At 40.6% G+C, this 22,080-nt stretch overlaps 1 protein-coding gene across 1 annotated transcript in view; it reads left to right on the plus strand.

The window, feature by feature from the left end:
* Positions 1–22,080, plus strand: part of SKAP2 (src kinase associated phosphoprotein 2) — a 234,676-nt gene that overhangs the window by 140,911 nt on the left and 71,685 nt on the right. The window contains exon 9 of the mRNA XM_063450704.1: positions 10,919–11,035. Coding sequence (XP_063306774.1) covers positions 10,919–11,035 — 117 coding nt within the window. The remainder of the gene's footprint in view (positions 1–10,918; positions 11,036–22,080) is intronic.

A 22,080-nucleotide genomic window follows, 5' to 3' on the forward strand; every position in this document is an offset into this window, starting at 1 on the left:
TTCTTAAAATTTATATATTTAAGTACTAAATGCTCAATCACAATCTATCATTTGATAATTATCTACATGGTAATAAATTGCAAATGTACAGCCAGCATTGTTGAATCAGTCAAAATCACACTTTTAAGCTGTTTTTCAAGCACACCATTGGCATGTTAGGTTTGGCAAATGAGGGCCCTATTTCTTAAGTTAAGCAGTGAAGCTTAACCCCTTAAGGACCAAACTTCTGGAATAAAAGGGAATCATGACGTGTCACACACGTCATGTGTCCTTAAGGGGTTAAATGGTTGCAAATACCCCGAATAAAATGTATCTCTACATCAGTTTAGTCATTATTCCCTTGTTGAATTTAGCAATTAAAAAAAATTTGAACGACTATGCGTATGAACAAAACAAACACTACATACATCATAAATGTTTGAGCTATTGACAGCTCCTAAAATGAACATAATGCCAAGTTATTGGATTGACTGTCAATAAAATGTGATGTAATCACAAAGCCTCCAGAATTGCCATTTATGTTTTCTGTAAATCTTTTGATGTCAAGGCATCAATCTCAAGATCATGTGATCAATAGATTTCTAACCTTGAATACATTGCCGAAATAAAATGGTTAAGGTATTTTTTGTTTGGGAAAAAAAAACGCGGTACCATTCAAAGTTAAGAAACCATCACCAAACTAAAAAGTTTCACGATTGAGACCCAAGTCAAAGTATTAATAATCACAGCAAAAATATACTGAAAAACCAGTAGGTGTCTAAGTGCTTCAAATTTAGTGATATTGGGTGTGTATCAAAAGTTTTAGGTGTTTCCCCAATCACCTTAATACATACAATAGAAAACTAGTAATGTCAAATACACACAAACATATACAGCACCCAGTGTTATGAATAAGAAGGTAAAATATACAGTAACATTTACTTCACAGATATCCACTGTAGGCAAGTAGTAGTACCACTCTTGGAATCTACAACAAATAAATACGACCACACATAGTGTAATCTGTACAATAATAAAGTAAAGTGAGTAATAATAAAGGATACACTCACAAGTGTAGAGCCGTGCCAGGCTCTATTTAAGAAGCATTAGGGTGCCAATGTTGGCTTTGATTGTATCTCTGCAAGCAGACTCAGGATATATTCCCCCCCAAAATTTTATAATAACATTTTAAAATACCAAAAAAAGGACATATATAAGCAGTGTGCAAAAGAAAATACATATATACACTACCGCAAAATACATGTATACACTACCGCAATAATATGCAAGTCCTTAAATAAAAAATAACAAAGTGCAAACGCGTTTCGACTGGATCCAGTCTTCTTCAGTACAAAGGTAATCTGTGGAAATTCTGCCTTGTCTGTTACATGTTCCATTCATGATTGAAATCCAATTCATCTGCGGCAGTGCTGTTTGCTAGTCATGTGATTTTCGGTGTTGACTTCCGGTCACATGTGTGTGTCATTACGGCGCACATATGAAGTCATTTCCAGTTGGCAGTATCACTATGTATGTTATGCTGGAACCACTGTAACGTCCATATTGGAGGTGGGCAACAATTCCCAAAATATAATATCATATCTAAAAACTCAACAAAATTAAAATTAACACACATAAGACCAATTGATGATAAACCTAAATATGGTGAGGTATATAGGTAAAACTATAACATAATAAAAATACATTAGTTATAGTCAACTGGAAAATACCTATAGTATGTTGCCATATTATTATATTACTAGGGACACAGCAAGGTGAATATAACACTTGTGTAGGAAAAAAGGCGATTAAAAGAAAAGAAAAATAAATACAACCAGGGGCGGACTGAGAACCCTCAGGGCCCCCGGTCAAAATAAATCAAGGGCCCCCTTACAGGCCCCACCCATACTCCGCAGCAAGCGCCACCCATGTGCCGCCTCCATGCACCGCCTCCAGCCACACCCTACACAATCTTTAGACACAAGGAACAAAAGTGCAATAATCCCTTCGAGGCCCCAGTAGAGACTACAATTGAGGGCTAATGGGCCATAGAGGGGTGTCTTTCTAGCAGAGGCTATCTCAGTGTCCTTTAGAGAGTGTGTTAGAAAGAATCCCCTCCAGTCCCCATTAGAGACTACAATGGAGTCTAATAGACTTGGAAGGGGGTATTTCTAACAGAGGCCATCTCAGCGTCCCTGCTGGAAACAGTCGCCTCCACACCCCAGTAGAGACTACAATTGAGGGCTAATGGGCCATGGAGGGGGGATCATTCTAGCAGAGGCTATCTCAGTGTCCTTTAGAGAGTGTGTTAGAAAGAATTTTCTCCAGGTCCCATTAGAGACTACAATGGAGTCTAATGGGGCCTGGAGGGGGGTCTCTCCAACACTCTGGTTCCTATTCACAATATAGCAACACAACATAGCTCGCTGATACCTAGGCCAAGTTGGCTACTCTTACCTTAATTACTGTTGCTGGCTGGCAGTCTGTGGTCTTGCTGGAAGGCTGTGGGCTTACTGGCTGTGGCTGGCAGGCTGTGAGCTTGCTGGCAGGCTGTGGGCTTGCTGGCTACTGCCGGCAGGCTGTGGGCTTGCTGGCTGCGGCAGGCAGGCTGTGGGCTTGCTGGCTGCGGCTGGCAGGCTGTGGGCTTGCTGGCTGGCAGGCTGTGGCTTGCTGGCTGGCAGGCTGTGGCTTGCTGGCTGCGGCTGGCAGGCTGTGGGCTTGCTGGCTTTAAGCCTGTGGCTTGCTGTAGGCCTGTGGGCTGGCTACTGGCCTGTGGGCTAACTGGTGGCATGTGGGCTGGCTGGCCACTGGCCAGCCTGTGGGCTGGCTGGCCGGCCTGTTGGCTGGCTGGCCGGCCTGTGGGCTGGCTGGCTGGCCTGTGGGCTGGCTGGCTTACTGGCTACTGGGGCACTTGTAGATTATTTAAAGAAATAATCCATGCACAATAACCACTTCTGCTCTGTGTAGTGGTTATGTTGCCAGGAGGGCCGGGCCCCCCTCCCAGAGTAAGTAGTCAAACCGTTTAAGAACAGTTTGACAACTTACCTGGGGTCTGCTGGGATATGAGGCTGTAGTAGGGTATAGGAGCAGTGGTGCAATGTGTGAGGGGTGCAGTGTGTGTGAAAGGTTCAGTGTGTGTGAGGGGGTGTAGTGTGTGAATGTGTAGGGTGTGTGGGGCAATGTGTGTATGAGGGGGCTGTGTATGTGTGTGGCAATGTTAGTATGGGGGCTGTGTGTGTATGGGTGGGCAGTGTATAGGTGGGCAGTGTATATGTGTGTGTGTGTGTGAGGCAATGTGTGTAAATGTGTATGGTGTGTCCCTGGTGGTCACAGAGTTGAGAGTGAACTCTAGCCCGTAGCTCCAGGACTAGAGTTTACTCTTGCAAGAGCCGTAACGTTGCCGTGGTAACCGCGGCAACGCTCTGTGCTCGCGCAAGAAGGACCCAGAGGAGCTGCAGGCTGAGCTCCCGGGTCCTCTCTCCCCCCCCTTACTCCCCCCTCCCCCTCTTCTTACTCCCCCTTGCCCCTCCCCCTCTTCTTACCCCCCTCTTCTTACCCCCTTCTTACTCCCACCCTCTTCTTACTCCCCCCTCCCTCTCTTCTTACCCCCTTCTTACTCCCCCCTCCCCCTCTTCTTACTCCCCCTTGCCCCTCCCCCTATTCTTACCCCCCCTCTTCTTACTCCCACCCTCTTCTTACTCCCCCTCCCTCTCTTCTTACCCCCCTTCTTACTCCCCCTCCCCCTCTTCTTACTCACCTCTCCCCCTCTTCTTACTCTCCCCCCCTCTTCTTACTCCCCCTCCCCCTCTTCTTACCCCCCTCTTCTTACTCCCCTCCCCCTCCTTACTCCCCCCTCTTCTTACCCCTTCTTACTCCCCCCTCCCTCTCTTCTTACACCCCCCTCTTCTTAACCCCCTCCCCCCTCTTTTTACTCCCGCCCTCTTCTTACCCCCTCCCCCCCTTCTTCTTACCCCCTCCCCTTCTTCTTACCCCCACCCCTGTAGCGTGGCCGAGCTGCTCTCCGGTCCGCGGTGCCCGGCCGGAGTGATAGGAAGGTGCACACTCAGTGTGCACTTCCTGTCAGTCCGACCGGGTACAGGAAACAGAAACTCCGCGCGGAACAGGAGTTTCTGTTTCCTGTACCTGGCCGGACTGACAAGAAGTGCACACTGAGTGTGCACCTTCCTATGACTCCGGCCGGGCACCGCGGACCGGAGAGCAGCTCGGCCACGCTCAGGGGAGGGGGTAAGAAGAAGCTGCAGCCACCTGAGGCTCTTAACAGAGCGCTCAGGCAGCTGCAGAATTTAAAGGGCCGGCCCTGAACGCGGCCGGCCCCCTCAGAGTGTGCCATCCGGCCCCCTGATGGCGGGTCCCCCTCCCGTCCGGGCCCTCGGACCATGTCCGAAGTGCCCGACCGGTCAGTTCGCCCCTGAATACAACCCTTATATAAAAAAGAATATATTTTATAAAAAAATAGCAAATCTAAATTTAAACTGTTAGGGTTAAGTGTATCTAATTCAAGAATCCATTTGCTTTCCACCTTACTGAGCTCCCTAAAATTATCTTCCCTCCTCCAACTGTGCTTATTTTTACAAATGGCCATAAAAACCCAAAACCGATGAATCTTTATTGTGCATTTCAGTAAAGTGAGTTGATACACTATGTTTGGTGTACCCCCTCTGGATATTCCCCAAGTTTTCCAGTATGCGTGTTTTTAATTTCCTTGTTGTCATACCCACATACTGTAAGCCACAGGCACACCAGAGGAGGTACACCACATTGGTAGAGTGACAGGTCAAAATATCTTGAATTTTATATTTCTTTTTGGAAATATTTGATTCAAAATCGGTCAGTTTGGATTTATAAAGAATTGTTCTCCTGCAAGCTGTACACATTTTGCATGGATAAAATCATTTCTGTAAATTAAAAAACATTCTCTATAGGTGGATCCTTATTAAAACCTTTTACTAACTTATTTTTAATATTTTTAGCTCCTTGAAAAACTATGTTTGGTTCTTCCCCTAATAATTCTTTCAACTCTTTATCTGTTTTAAGGATATACCTATATTTTTTAATAATGTGTTTAATTTGCCTTGAGTTACCATTATAATCCAAACTAATGGGGACCCCCTTAGAATTAATTTTGTGCCTCATTATATTTTTTGGGTTGTCATTTTTGTACATTAGGAGATCTTCCCTATTTAGTGATCGTACAGCCAACATTTGTTTCTCAATGGTTTTAGTCCATAGTTTTTATCTTTAAAAAAAAATGTGTTAAAACATTAGCCTGAGCTCCAAATTTTTGACTTAACTACAGTTTCTAAACATTCGAATATATTGTCCTTTGGGAACATTATCAAGCCATGGGGGGTAATGGCAGCTAGTTAAATCTATATATCCATTAACGTCAACTTAAAAAAAAAAAAAAAAATTCTATTTAAAACCCGATTATCAACATAAATTTCCAAATCTAAAAAATGTATAGTCTTGTGGCTATATTCACTAGTTAAAACAATACCTTTTTGATTAGAGTTTAAAAATTGGATAAAACCATTTAAAAGATCCTCGCTTTTTTAACAGGCCATTTTTTTCCGACAGTCCAAATAGATTTCATTATGGACAGTATAGAACTTATATTACAGAATAATTATTTTTGGTTTGATGGACATTTTTTCCTGCAACTCATGGGTAATGCGGTGGGAACCAAGTTCGCACCCAGTTATGCTAACTTATTTATGTATTTTTGGGAAGAATCCTTCCTTGGAATCTGGAGTGCGAACTTGGTTCTCTATCTCAGATACATAGAGGATATTTTCTTTATTTTGAAGGGTAGTAAGGATCCTTTACAGTATTTTATCCAATTTTTACACTGTAATCAAAAAGGTATTGTTTTATTGTTTATACAATTTTTAGATTTCAAAATGTATGTTGATAATCAGGTTTTAAATACAAGAATTTTTTTTTTAAAGTTGACGTTAATGGATATATAGATTTAACTAGCTGACAGTAACAGTTTAAATTTAGATTTTGAGTTTGCTCATTTTTTATAAAATATATTCTTTTTTATATAAGGGTTGTATTTATTTCTCTTTTATTCTCCTTTTTTATTTTTTGCTATATGTGTTATATCCACCTTGTTGTGCCCCTAATAAGATAATAATATGGCAATATACTATAGGTATTTTCCAGTTGACTATTACTAATGTATTTTTATTATGTTGTAGTTTTACATATATAGATCACTATATTTATATATGAAACATAGGGGTTTAAGTATATCATCAATTAGTCTTATGTGTGTTAATTTTAATTTTGTTGAGTTTTTAGATATGATATTATATTTCGTGCATTGTTGCTTACCTCCAATATTGACGTTACAGTGGTTCCGGCATGACATACATAGAGATTATGTCAACCGGTAAGGACTTCATATGTGCGTGGTAATGACGCACACACGTGACCGGAAGTCAATGCCGAAAATCACGTGACCAGGAAACTTACTGGCATTGCCGCAGATGAATTGGCTTTCAATCATGAATGGAACATATAAAAGACAAGACTGAATTTCCACAGATTACCTTTGCACTGAAGAAGACTGGATCCAGTCGAAACGCATTTGCACTTTGTTATTTTTACACTATGTGTGGTTGTATTTATTTGTTATAGATTCCAAGAGTGGTACTACTACTTTCCTACAGTGGATATCTATTGTGAAGTATATGTTACTGTATATTTTACCTTCTAATTCATAACACTGTGTGTTGTATATGTTTGGTAGTGTTTGACATTACTAGTTTTCTATTGAAAGTATTAATAATAAACTGAAAAGAAAAAATATACGGCTGCAAAATAAGATAATATAAGGAATAGCATGCAAACTCAAAATCAATTATTTGAAGGTGACTTTGGAAAATTACTGTAAAAAAAATAAAAAGAGTGAAATTTGCTGAGAAAGCGCTTGTCTATTTTGAAAAGATTAAATATGTTGTTCTAAAATAAGCACCTTGTGAAGCATTAATGTCAAGGTCATATTTTCAATTGGGGATTATTCCATCCAAGTGTCTAAGTTTGAGCTACAACTAAGCTCTTATGAAGTGTGAGTGCATATCATTTTATTTACCCTGCCTTACTGTATTTTTGATGTACTTCACTATTTCTAGAATTCTATAGTGATTACACTTATACAAATACACAGATTGTAATATGGTGCAAATATACAAAATACAGATGTTTGCATATTCCAGTGATCCCAGATGTCACTTTGGCCAGTATTCAGCATGTGGACGCTGTTTCACACTATCTACACACTGCCAAGAAAAGGCTGTCCTTCAAAACATAGTGCTTAGAAATTAGGTTTGATAAAGAAGTCACAGAGAGTCCAAATATAATTTTGGAAGAATCCGAGTTTGGTGTCTGTTGGTGAAATAATAATGAGCGACACCTTCTGCGATGTTTTGGCACATATGATCCACAAGTGTTAAGTCACACTTAAAAAAAAAAATAAAAAAGATAATATTAGAGGTCGAAAACATAAATTGTATACAGTAAATACAGTTGCTGGAAGTCCTCGAAGACTCATTTGACTGTCAGTGGCAAAACATAACCAACATTTCTAATGAAACCATGCAGACTACTTCTATCTCTTCAATACTTTGCTTTATAAAATGCAACAAAAGAGACAGAAAGAAATTAGATACACATTGTTTGTCTACATTTTCATCTGCTCATATCAGTCTACATTTTGACCAGTCGGCTAATTTGAAATAACTATGGTTCATGCAGCCACGTTCTAAAGCCCTCCTTATCTTGCACATTTTTGTTGTATGATATTAAACTACAAATATATGAGCATGCAATCAATGTACAGCTGTGACAAGCATACATTAATACACGTTGTTTGCACTGTCCTACAGATTTATATGGCATTTTCAAAACACAAAAGTTCTTTCCCATGCAATCTTGTTTGCAAGTCAGAGCATGCATCGTGTTATAGAGATAACATTAGCACACCTTTCAAAGGAATAACCCATGTGTCCCGCTGATCTGAAAGGTACTTATTAAAAAGCTTGTGACCTTTTTTATTGCTGGAATCTAATGCCGTTTCCTTGCTTGCTTTCATTTTTACTGACATTTAGCCGTAAGAGTTGCCAGAAGGGTTTACTTTATACAATGGAGCTGCACTATTTTTATCCCTTACATAGTTATTAGCAGTTTTGTAGAATTTCACTATTTATTAAAATGACCAATACTGTCTAACATTCTGCTACAACTTCATCCCCGATAATGATGTGTCTTGCTTTTCCTCTGGTAAAACTCAACTAATTTGTTAATGCAGTTTAAATGTCACCACTAGTCTGTATGAAGGTTTAGAGAGTGTGTAAAATAGCTCACATTAAGGAAATTCTTAGTGTACAAAGATTTAAGGAGTGCTTGCACCTCTTTGCCAGTGATTTGAAGCACTGCTCTATATCAGGGTTAGTGGGTATAGTTCTATAACCCCTACATTTGAAGGACTGTGACTACAACGCTGCACATATCCATCTTATGACATGTGCCATTATACAATCTGCTACAGTGATATACCTCCCAACTTTGAATCTAATGATGCCCTTGCTCTGTGCTGCCTGTCAGCCGTCCCCCAATGTGGGGCACCAGAAATCTAAAGCATTAAGGTGGAACAGAACTTCAAAATCAGGACTGTCTCGCCAAAAGCTGAACTTTTGAGAGGCATGTGGTTTACATACTTTTGAACACATCACTAATATGCAGGGTTATTTACTAAAGTGAGAATTGGTAGTAATTCAAAGTGAATTTCAAATTTAAGGTGTAGTAGCAAAATCGGAAGCATGGTTGACTTGAATAATTTTTCCACTTTGGATATTTTAGCCTGAAATGTTGAATTTCTATTAACTTTGATTTTCAGCAGTTCTTACTTTAGTGGATAACCCTAATAGTACACTCACTATTTGTGAGTCGGAATCATTCAAGCAACTCAAACGTCACGTAACAAAATCTGTTACTGCTCACGTCTGTTTTGTGTATATAAGAATAGGCTAAATAAATGAATAGGTTCATGTGGCATTTATGTATTGTTTTTGCAAATATGCCAGTAAACATTTAACCTGACATCCTCTTGAGTGCCATGGTCACAATATTTAAATAAAACTTGATTATTTTTACATAGCGTCTTCTTTGCACAACTGGTGCAATTTAAAACATTAGACTCACATTTAACAAGTGAAGGACATTATATTTGTGTGTTTCCATAATTTTGTGAATTTAGAATCTCAAGGTAAAATATTACCTAATAAAGAGAAGAAGAGAAATGAGCTAGAAGGCCACCATACATATAAGTATGAAGGTGGGAAACTGCTCATTCAATAATCTATACCCCTAAAGTAAGTGTACTTGTCATAAAGAGGGAAAAGATCAAACACAGAGGAGAAAAAGAGAAAAAAGAGGGAAAACGTGGGTATATATACCTTTAATAGAACAAGAGATACACAGATAATAATAAAAAGGTCTAGCTGGCTCTATCTATGGCCAGAAGGGAGAAATCCTTAGCAGGAAGGTACCGGGTAGTGAGGTGTAATCTCACAAATACTAACAAAAGTCAACACAATTGCAAAGTACTGAGGACCAAAGAACTGGTCACTAAAAAATATATTCATTAATTACAAATGTAGGGATAGCCTTGAGGCTGCCTTGAAGCAGCAGGTAGTGTACCTATTTACCCTGTGTCTATGGGAGACAGTTAGTATATGCAGGGCTTTGCAGGTTGCGGATTGGGCATTGTTTGGAGGTTTTTTCTTTTGGTAATAAGTTACATTTAAATGCATACCTCTTTATGCTCAGGTGGGCATTTCTCTTATATTAACCCTCTGCATAGGTCTACCTGCTAGCCTGCACTGGTAACTACTGTACTCCCTTTAGGGGTACCATCACTACCAAGACTCACCTTATATTTATATCTCTATCTCAAATACCCCCCTGCCCTTTTGCCAGATTTCTGGCAGTACTCTTTTGGCTAAGACCAGATCTCAGGCAGGTTCATTTCCTAAGTCTAACACTACATTTGTAATTAATGAATATATTTTTTAGTGACCAGTTCTTTGGTCCTTAGTACTTTGCAATTGTGTTGACTTTTGTTAGTATTTGTGAGATTACACCTCACTACCCGGTACCTTCCTGCTAAGGATTTCTCCCTTCTGGCCATAGATAGAGCCAGCTAGACCTTTTTATTATTATCTGTGTATCTCTTGTTCTATTAAAGGTATATATACCCACGTTTTCCCTCTTTTTTCTCTTTTTCTCCTCTGTGTTTGATCTTTTCCCTCTTTATGACAAGTACACTTACTTTAGGGGTATAGATTATTGAATGAGCAGTTTCCCACCTTCATACTTATATGTATGGTGGCCTTCTAGCTCATTTCTCTTCTTCTTTTTATTGTCTATCCCTGGGGTCAAGCCCCCTATACCCCTTGTAACCTCTTACAGAACTTGAGGTGTTGGCTATTTTCCGACACCCCATTTTTTCTGTTTTGCCTCCTTATCTAAAATATTACCTAATCCAGAATAAGGGTTAATTAAATTAATCAAACTATCTTGTTATCTTGACACATTTTTGGTCCGGGGTATGTTAACATCTGCACAATATATTACATAATACATGTACTAATTCATATATTATTGTATTTGACCACAGTAAATAGTCCAATAAACCCCATGTGTGACCAATGACCTTCACGTTTATTATCTGAACTCTAGATGTTCTCTCTCATATAAATTTAATTTACAATGAAGCATTAAAATTTATTTTACCATGCTTTTACAAGCTGCAGCCCTATGCTGGCATTGTGCTGTAATAGATATATTGAATATTTTAAATCCAAGTTTCTTGTTTTTGTTTAATGGCTTCTTTACTGTTCCTCTTCTCCAGATGGTGAAGGTGACGAGCTGTATGATGATGTGAACCAAGAATCGAATCTGCCTACTTCTGGGTCATCTCATATTCCAGTTCCAGTCGAGGATGATGATATTTACGAAGAGCTCCCAGGTTAGTAGGAATATTTACTATATGCATTTACAGCAACTTATTTTTTTTGTGTTTTTAAACTGTTCTACTTGGGAAAAATACTCTTTGCCTATGAATAAAGAAAATAGAAACGGGGCAGTGCAGATTTGAGTTAACCTATTCAGATTTTAAGAGCATTATAAGGATTTTAATTTAAATATTTGCAAAAACAATACATATATGTTAAAAAATACATTTGTCATTCTTTTTCTATATGGCCTTTTCTACTTATGGTATTACATAGTTACATAGTTACATAGCTGAAAAGAGACTTGCGTCCATCAAGTTCAGCCTTCCTCACGTATGTTTTTGCTGTTGATCCAAAAGAAGGCAAAAAACCTAGTCGAAAGTGCTTCCAATTTTGCAACAAACTAGGAAAAAATTCCTTCTTGACCCCAAAATAGCAGTCAGATATCTCCTTGGATCAAGCAGCTATTACCCCACTAATTAGAAATTATATCCCTGTATGTTATGTTTTAGCAAGTATTTATCCAATTGCAGTTTAAACATCTGTATGGACTCTGACAAAACCACCTCTTCAGGCAGAGAATTCCATATCCTTATTGCTCTTACTGTAAAAAAAAACTTTTCTTTGCCTTAGATGAAATCTCCTTTCTTCCAGCCTAAATGTATGACCTCGTGTCCTATGTATAGCCCTGTTTATGAATAGATTTCCAGATAAAGATTTGTACTGACCCCGAATATATTTGTATAATGTTATCATATCCCCTCTGAGGTGCGGTTTTTCCAAACTAAAGAGATTCACATTTTTTATCCTTTTTTCGTAACTAAAATGCTCCATTCCTTTTATCAATTTTGTAGCTTGTCTCTGCACTTTTTCTAGTGCCATTATATCTTTCTTTAGAACAGGTGCCCAAAATTGCACAGCATATTCAAGGAGTGGTCTTACCAGCGATTTATAAAAAGGCAAAATTATATTTTCATTCCGAGAATTTATGCCCCTATTTATACATGACAAAACCTTACTGGCCTTAGCAAATGCAGATTGACATTTCATATTGCTGCCTAATTTGTTGTCTATAACAATTCCCAAATCCTTCTCGTGTGTGGTTATCCCTAGGTTACTACCATTTAGGGTGTAAGTTGCTTGTGCATTCTTAACCCCAAAGTGCATAACTTTGCATTTCTCCACATTAAATTCCATCTGCCATTTAAGGGCCCAGTCCCCCAATCTATCCACATCCCTCTGCAGCAAAGCAATATCCTGCTCACATTTTATTACTTTACAAAGTTTTGTGTCATCTGCAAACACTGATACATGGCTTTCATTGCCTATTTCAAGATCATTTATAAATATGTTAAATAGAAGCGGTTCCAAAACAGAACCCTGAGGGACACCACTTACCACTTTTGTCCAGCCTGAAAATTTAACCATTAATGACAACTGACTCTGGAAAAGCTGAAAGCCTGTTTTTTTCTCAATGTATTCAAAGAGCACTCTGAACACACATTATGGTACATTTAGGATGCAAGATGTTTGTGTTATTCCTCTTCTTTAGTTCTTTTTGTTTTTTTAAGATAATTATTGTTCATCCATATGCTTTCCCTTACTGTCTCTCCATCCCAACCTGTTTTTCATTCCTGGGAGTTTGATTCATGTGTTAGCTTTCTATAGCAATAATTTCACAATTATCTACAACAGAAACCCGTTGTGCCCAGAAAGCCCTGCTTATGAGATAAATAGAATGGTAAGGAGCACGCTTAGTATGGTTTGACAACTTACAGGTGTCCCTTGAGTATCCTGTAGGAGAAGCCAAAAGTCACTGCAGAGTTAAGCCTGGCTGACCTCGGCCACACTCATTGGCTGAGAGCATTCATCCCATGATTGTAGCTGGGCATAGTCCTGATTAGCTCTGTAGATTTAATTGGATTCTCCTTCAATAAAAGACTGAATGCAGGGCCTTTTGATTTGCAACAAACACAAAAATTATTTTGTAATCAATTAGTTGCATTTGCAACATTTTTATAATGCCGTAACTATATAATGCATTCAAAATAATGAGTCAACTTCAGACTTTTTAATAGCATTACCTAATATGGAGTGATATGTCCACGACTGTGCGAAAATTACACACTTATTGCAAAAGGAGAAAAACAATGTTTAGAGGTTTTACAAAATCACAAGGGTGCTATATCTGTGTCATATTTTTCTCCTCTCTTACCTCGGTTACACTGATACAACATGGCTGGTCAGGCAGATAAAAAAGTGACACTCTCCAAAAATTCAGTATACATTCGGGGCCGGTGCAAGGATTTTTGCCCCCCTAGGCAAAATAATAATTTGTCCCCCCCATGTGGGACATTGCCATGGTAACAGGCAGCAGTGCTTCACACAGCATGCTCGCAGGAGGCGTGATCTGCTTCCCACTTCCCTCCCCCTGCCTCCGGGTCCTCTCGTCCTCTCTCCCCAATCGAAGAGGCCTTGGACTAGTGAGGGAGGTCTCTGATATCCTCACTGGCCCAAGAGGGCCCACGGCCATTAAACGTGGCTCTCCATGGGCCGGCAGGGGAGATCAAAGGCCGGGTGCGCTGGGCAGCACGGTGGGGTCCTCGGGCAAATGCCCAGCGTGCCCATGGGGAAAGATGGCCCTGCTTCTTTTCTGTATACAGTGTTTTAGGCATATAAACACAACCTGTAACTAGCTTGGGAATGCAATCTATAGCTGACACCTTTTTAGGACAGCTTGTCTTCACTTACTTGAAATTGCTCTTGATAGAAAGTACTATATGCTCCTACACTGTTATGCAGGCTTATGCATTACTCCTGAATCTTAAAACTTAAAAATGTGTTATCTCAAATGTCATGCCTATGTTTAACAATGTTTTATTAAGCTTGCTAATGCTGCCGTGGTCCTGCAAGCTTGTCTGTTAATATGTGCACATCAAAAATAAATAATTAAAAAGTCAAACCTTATTACTAATTTACTTACATTTGGGTGAGGGAGCTAGGGCACTCTTGGCGCATGAACCACTACAGTGCAATATAGTGGTTATAGTGCTTGGAGTGTTCTTTTAAGGGAAATACTTACAGGACAGATGGTTTCATTCTAATCATGGTATTGTGTAAAAAAAAAATTAAATTGAGTGCAAGAACCTATGATGAACTAAAATAATGCTTGTGAATGAGGTATTAGGCATTATGATGGTTAAGACATAATTAGCAGATAGGAAATTTGGAAACCAGCTGTAGTGTTATTCAGTCACTCTAGAGCAGTGGTTCCCAACCCAGTCCTCAAGTACCTCGTAACAGTCCAGGATTTAGGGATTACCCTGTTGTGTCTAAGGTGTTTTTAGAAAGAAAGAAAAAAAATACTTAAAAAAAAAAAAATACTTTAGACACAACAGGGTAATCCCTAAATCCTGGACTGTACTGGGGGTACTAAATGACTGGATTGGGAACCACTGCTCTACAGGGATAATGAATTGCTAAATAACCTATAGGTTACATATCCTACAGAGCAGTGTGAACCTGTAGGTCTTCATTCTCAAATTTGTAGAAATAAAAAAAAAAATTCTAGAATAAAAACAAAAAGGCAAACATATAGTTGGCTGTCCCGAGCAAAAGCCTCCAGGCCACTAAGAAGAGGCAAAAAAGACTGCTAACATTTCTAAATTAGAAAAGTTTAAATGAAAAACATCTAACTATACTAAGAGAATTTGAACTACATAAATGTTTAACAAGAAAATGAAAATTATTTTTTATTTCCAAATAAAACCAATTGAGAGTACCCAACCAGTTTTTCAAAGTATAAAGAATTTACAGTAACACACATATACATTTATAATAATATATACTAACTTTTTGTTGCATCCAAAATTTTAAAAAAAAATGTATTACTATCAGACAATTACCACATTTATGAAATATAATAGAGATTACGTAAAATGGGGTCATGCAGTTTATGTTGTTTATGACCCAAGACCCGGCCAGCCTGCTACACAATTTGATTCTTTAGTGACTTTCTGGAACGTTCCTTTGCTAATAAGGTTTTGAAACATGCTGCTGTCTCTTGTTTGCCCCCCCCTTTTTTTTCACAAGGAGTTCTGATGACTAATTATTCCTTTTTTTTTACAGTAGATAATAACAAATAAAAAGATAGGTTGAATACAGCGTGCTTGAGTGTGAGTAATAATATGTTTGGGTGCAAGTCGTGTTTAGTTATGATAAGACAGGATTATAATGCTCGCTTTTGTGAGTAACCAAGATGGTGGTATAGTTGCCTGAGGGTGCTGAAGTAGGGTTACTAGTTTCAACAGAGGCAATATAAATAAAATAAAAAAAGAGGAATGCAATCAACATTAAATCGCGGGGGCGGAGCCAAGCTGCCATGCAGAGAGGTCGCACATGAGACAAGCTCCGTGCCAAAACGCTTGTATTTGGCCCAAAAGTGGGCAAAAACCTACCGAATCGACGATTAGACGACCTGGAGAAGTGAGCACTTACATGCAGAAGCCAAACGGCAACTTTCCTGACCGAAATCGGTGGCATCTGACCGGGGATAGACCTGAGGCCTACTCAGACGAAGCAAGAGAGGCGTCCGACATCCACGTCGTCTGTAGCTAATCGCTCGGAGGTCTCCCAGGTACACTTCCTCCCCCCCCCCCCACCGGTGAGGGATATCCCGGTACTCTGAACTTGCAACGGCTAAACTAAAGCGGGGACCGTTCCACACGGCTGGCACAGCTCCGGCAAACACCAGGCAACTGGACCGCAGCTAAGATGGCCGCCCAGCGAGAACCCCAAAAGCGGAGCGCACACACCCAACCATACACACACCCTCTGGGGGAATTTGACCGGCTTTGCCAGAGCGTCTGGAACATACTGCGTGAACGAGGACTGCCTTACCGCCGGGCGGCAAAACTAGTGGCTACATGGATTCGTCCAGTAACCCGCCGGCGCCATTACAGGCACCCACCACAGGCATCCGGGAAGGCCAGGCTACGCACACACCGCTGCCCTCACGGGCAGGAAGCCACACCATGTTACACGAGTGACCAAGCAGGCCCCCACATCAAGGCAACAAAGACTGCTAAACCAACCTCCCACACCAGCTACTTCCACGGCCTGAGAGCCGGCGCTCGACGAAGCTTGACCCTGTCCCCCAAACTACAACCGCAAACCGGGGAGACGCACGGCTACACATTCCACCGCATGCTGCTGGAAAGGAGTCCCAGCCCAGGGGCGCCTTTGAAGACAAGAACCACGTCCAACGGCAGCGTGACAGCACAACTCCACACAGACTGGGCATCGGATGAAAGGGAGGTAAGACCCGGTCTGCCTGATGGCCAGCTCCGGTGATGATATCTACGCAGACGACCCGGCAGAACCCACTTAACCTGAAGGACGAATGTAACATACCAACACCCATGGACATGGTTCTACTCATAACATACTCTGTCCCTGCATCGGACTAAGCTTCTAACATCTGAGTCTCCAATGCTATTGCGGGACGCCAGCTTATTACCCTGTCATGACTGACATGGGCCCCAGAGGCTGCCAGGCAGCTTAACGGTCTTATTGATGGTTATAATCTGTTATAATATTGGCTTCACATGTTTCACCTTTAACACTCTTAAATGCATTACTTTGCCTGTACTACCCTGTAGTAACTAATAGCATAAAGTACCAACTCTGTTCTCTTAACTTTAAATGCAGCATCAATAATGAGTTTTACATAAGCTTTTATATTTTAAATACGTTTTAAATTGCTCATAACTTAATGGTGCACAGTTTATATACTTACTCAGCTTTACCGACATCTGACTAGCTAGGCCTTCAGGACGGCGGTTGTATCCCGGTACTGCCCCTGTTTAATTGTCTAACTTAGTCCAATATATTATTCCTTTAGCATGCCTTTTACTACCTGATTTTCTTGCCCAATATGCTGGACATAATTGCCTTGACCTGTTACAGTGAGACATTTCAATGAAAATATTAAGCAGTAGCTCACCTTGCACTCACTGTGCATGCTCAAGATAATATAGCCTCACAAGTAGTTTATTGTGTTTATACAGTGTTTCTTAAGTGCATTACCACCACTGTTTAACGTTGTTTTATTAATACAAATAATGAGGTACTGCTAATAGTTGCCAATCTACTAAGCTACGCCTCCATATGTGGTACCTTGAATTTTTTATTGTATGTACTGGTATTTTTACTACCTTAATATTCATAGCTTAATTATTTTTCTGTACTTCGTAGTCAGATTCTGCTCTGTATTACATGTGCTCATGCAATCCTTACCATAGCATAGGCGACCCTGCAATATTGAGCATCCAGTAACTTTAATTTACCTTATTTTATTTTATTTACTTATATTCTGATAAATCAACTGTTTAGTTAAGCATGTTATAAAAAAAAAAAAAAACTGTGCAAACTATCCTGCCACTGTTTAACTTGTATGACAACTGACACACGCTGTTGTGGCGCTGATTGAAATACTGTAACCACCTGCACAACCAAAATAAAGAATTAAAAAAAATAAAATAAAACATTAAATCGCACATGTTTGGTAAATTCAACCTGGAACATTTAGACATAAGCAGGTTCAGTCGTCACTGGCTAGTATCAAAATCAAACTAATAACATAAACCTAATAACGGCAGTGAGATAGCTTGCTCATAACTTTTAGGTCCATTACCGTGACAGTCCAACGACCCCCGCATAAGGGTAAGTCCTGTGTCAGGTGCTCAGAGAGGCCTTAGTACGGCATATCACAAAATGGTATCTTCACAAGCTAAAACAGTATCTGCTATAGGTTGCTTAGAGAGCTGGCACATAGTCCCTTTATATTCCTTATTAAGATAAGTGCTATACAGTGCTTATATTATGCCTTAACAAATAGTGAGATGAGAAAACAATATAGGAACATGCTTAACAGGAGAGAACCAGACTAACATATCTAGATTTGAGGTGCCAGCAGGATGGTCTAACTTAAAGGTAACACTAGACTAGGTGGGTGTTTGGGTGTTGTATGCTACAGGTACCAGGCTAGTCTAATCTGTTGTGCACAGGGACGATAAGAGAGGCGGGCATGCATTTTGCAGTAGTAGGCTGCATCTGCTAAGCAGTAGCTTGCTAATGACAGGGACCCCCTATGTAGTGCCTTACATGGCTATATGTCTACAGCGCCCACCGCTCCGCTAAAATTCCCTACCCTCATCCAATGCCCATGCTGACCACCATAGTTTCATGCGGAGTTCGAGTCCCGGCAGTCCAGAACAGGTCACACCACTGGCCCCTGGCCTCTGCGAGAGCACATTTGCAGTTTCCAATACTCTGGTCCCGCTTGGCTCTGCGAGTGATGTCCCAGATGGCAGTGTGCATGGCTTGAAAGCGACGTTGTTCCTGTTGGCGTCGTGTGATAATCATCCGTGGTGTCTTCCATTTAGCCCTCAGCTTGGGCATGCAGGAGCGGGTGCTGTGCTTCTTAGGACGCGGATGGGCCGTGGTTTGGCGGGCTTTCCTCCTAAGAGGCTTCCCATGGCAGAGTGTCAGTGATGGTCTCCGCGCTGAGCAGGCTGTGGAGTGCTGAGCTTCATTAGGCTGGTGCCTCCGTGCTCCTTCCTCTCTACTCTCCTCTGCAATTCGAGCCGGTCTGTGTTCAAGCATCAGCCAGAAGGCGCGAAAGAGCTTGTCCAGTCGTTTTTGCAGCGATTCCTGTGGGTCTCCAGTGGTTTCTAGAGGTACTGTGTTCGCCATCTTGGCTTTGTGGCCCTTTTGTTGCTTTCCTGTGAGCCGCGGTTTCGGGCTTCGTCTGTCTCTCCGACTGCCCATGCTGGACCGAGATGAGCCCCATCAGTCCAAAGGGGGGGGGGAGGGGGGGTTGAAGTTGGGAACCCCTGGAAGTCCATACTCAGGACAGCAGCGTGGTGAGCGGCCGTCTCTCCACTGCCCGATCTCTGCTAGGCCTCGGGTGGTAATGCAAGGTCTCGATGGGTTGCACGTTTCATTTTGGCACCCAAGTGTCACCCGGGTGTTCCCTACTTAATGGCTCCTCTCCTGCATGCTCTTGTGCCGTTTCTTGGGGGGTTAATTCCCCAATTTGTGCTGTTTTGAGTAGGAGCCGAGGTGCAGCACGACCGCTCCGTTTGGATGCTAGGCTCCGCCCCCCTAATTATTCCTTTTTATTGAAGGTGATCCTCTCCACTAATATCAACAGTGTGTTGTTCCTTCCTTTTTGTCATTCACCTGCAAATGACAAGGAGAGATTATTGCATAGTTTGAATATTGTTCTTGTCCTCAAGTATTACTCGGACACCACAAAGTTCTCTTGGAACTTTTCTTATTTGTTTGTTTTTCTAGGCCCCGCACGGGTCAAAAAGCAAACCCTCCATTCTCACCACAGTCACAATCTCTCACATCCACCTGGAGAATAGAGCACAGGGAATAAAACTACTGTTTTGGGTTACATATATATATATGAAAACTGTATATATTTACCTACCTACCAGATGTTTAGTGTGCGTATTAAGCTTGACATGATATTTCACAACAGACTTCAATAAATATAAAAGTTAAACAGGAGTCTCTCATTTAGTGTTTAGATTTAGTTTTGCAGGGTACACTGTCCTCTTCATTCCTTTTCATCTGCCGTGTTAATGTGAATTATATGATTAGGAGAGCGAAAGTCCTTTATTTAGATTTCTGTACCCTTTACCTTCACTCGAGTAGCATTAACTCGTTAGCCATTGACAAAATATATCACCCTACCCCTAGATTCCTGGCTGTGTAAAATGGAAATTTCAAAAGGCTGTTTTTTTTTTCTTTCTGTATTTCCTCAGCAATACTAGTTTACTTAATGCTAATGGGAGAGAAAGAATTGTCACTGCTTTCTTTCGCAAATCTCCTAGATACAAGTGTTTACTTGTCAGCATACAACAATGCGGATTCTACATAATGGCACAAATAGCAAGAGCCATTACAACAAACAGGAACATGCCTTCTGGGAATTCTGTGCCTCTTACCTACTTTGATTTAATGACTTCCATGAGCCAGTGGACAGATTTGTCATCTTTTGCCAGTGCTAAAGCTTTCCTGGAAGCATCATACATTAAATGGCAACACTGGCCTCAGTATATTCTACAATCTAGCCAAGAACAACATCAAGCATCCTAGCCTAATGCTCATTGCTACATACATCACTAATGTACATTAGCAAGACCACAGAGTCAAATCAGGTAAAAGGGCCCTCATGAACCAAAGGTTATTATACGGCCAGTAATATCTATTACTAAGAAAGAAATAATGTACGACAATAGTATCTACAATTTAATAACACGTTCACTGAGAACTGTGGGTTGCACTGTATAAATTACAAGTAGACCATTTAAGAAAAAACAAAAAAACAGGTTCAAGATTATAACTTGCATAGAAACAAAGTTTTTGACTGCAGAAGCACATATCTTTCAGAAAAGTAAAAACTCATATCTTCCAAGTTAATAAATAATCTGAAGAATGCATATTTTTTAAATTACATTTCCAAGTTATTTAAAGGGACACTATAGTCACCTGAACAACTTTAGCTTAATGAAGCAGTTTTGGTGTATAGAACATGCCCCTGCAGCCTCACTGCTCAATCCTCTGCCATTTAGGAGTTAAATCCCTTTGTTTATGAACCCTAGTCACACCTCCCTGCATGTGACTTGCACAGCCTTCCATAAACACTTCCTGTAAAGAGAGCCCTATTTAGGCTTTCTTTATTGCACGTTGTGCTTAATTACGATTTTCTTATCCCCTGCTATGTCAATAGCTTGCTAGACCCTGCAAGAGCCTCCTGTATGTGATTGAAGTTCAATTTAGAGATTGAGATATAATTATTTAAGGTAAATTACATCTGTTTGAAAGTGAAACCAGTTTTTTTTTCATGCAGGCTCTGTCAATCATAGCCTGGGGAGGTGTGGCTAGGGCTGCATAAACAGAAACAAAGTGATTTAACTCCTAAATGACAGTGAATTGAGCAGTGAAATTGCAGGGGAATGATCTATACACTAAAACTGCTTTATTTAGCTAAAGTAATTTAGGTGACTATAGTGTTCCTTTAAGCTATAAAATCTAATTATATTTACTAATGTTACCCCTTTTGTTACCTCCACTTATTAATACATATACATTAAAGGACCACTATAGGCACCCAGACCACTTCAGCTTAATGAAGTGGTCTGGGTGCCAGGTCCAGCTAGGGTTAACCCATTTTTTTTATAAACATAGCAGTTTCAGAGAAACTGCTATGTTTATAAATGGGTTAATCCAGCCCTCAAATCCTCTAGTGGCTGTCTCACTGACAGCCGCTAGAGGCGCTTGCGTGATTCTCACTGTGAAAATCACAGTGAGAACACGCAAGCATCCATAGGAAAGCATTGTAAATGCTTTCCTATGAGACCGGCTGAATGCGTGCGCAGCTCTTGCCGCGCGTGCGCATTCAGCCAAATGGGAGGAGAGGAGGAGGATCGGAGGAGGAGAGCTCTCCGCCCGGCGCTGGAGAAAGGTAAGTTTTAACCCCTTTCCTCTCCCCAGAGCCCGGCGGGAGGGGGTCGCTGAGGGTGGGGGCACCCTCAGGGCACTATAGTGCCAGGAAAACGAGTATGTTTTCCTGGCACTATAGTGGTCCTTTAATACCAGCCTAGCCTAAATGACATTTTCATTGATAAAAAAAAAACAGATTAGCATCTTTGAAACACCAGAACAAATCCTTCTGATAAAAGGGTAGAGGAATTTGTGTATTTCCCTCTGCATTTACCACCTCACCCAAGCACCCGTGTATTTACCATATAGTAAATATTAGGGCCAACAACTCAAGTTTGTTCCATTTCTTTTGCATTCCATGAGACTCCCAGGGGATATTTGCAAAGTGCTGTAAATTTCAGCCAAGCTTGAAACGTGTGGCTTTTATCACTGTAGCCAATAGAATCAGCAGTAACATTGCAATGGTTTCCATGGTAATTACTCCACTGTTAGAACATTGTTCCAGTTTTCTGTTTGCAACACACACACATACATATATAGT

This window comes from Pelobates fuscus, chromosome 4, assembly GCF_036172605.1.
Source record: "Pelobates fuscus isolate aPelFus1 chromosome 4, aPelFus1.pri, whole genome shotgun sequence".
Classification (NCBI taxonomy): Eukaryota; Metazoa; Chordata; class Amphibia; order Anura; family Pelobatidae; genus Pelobates; species Pelobates fuscus.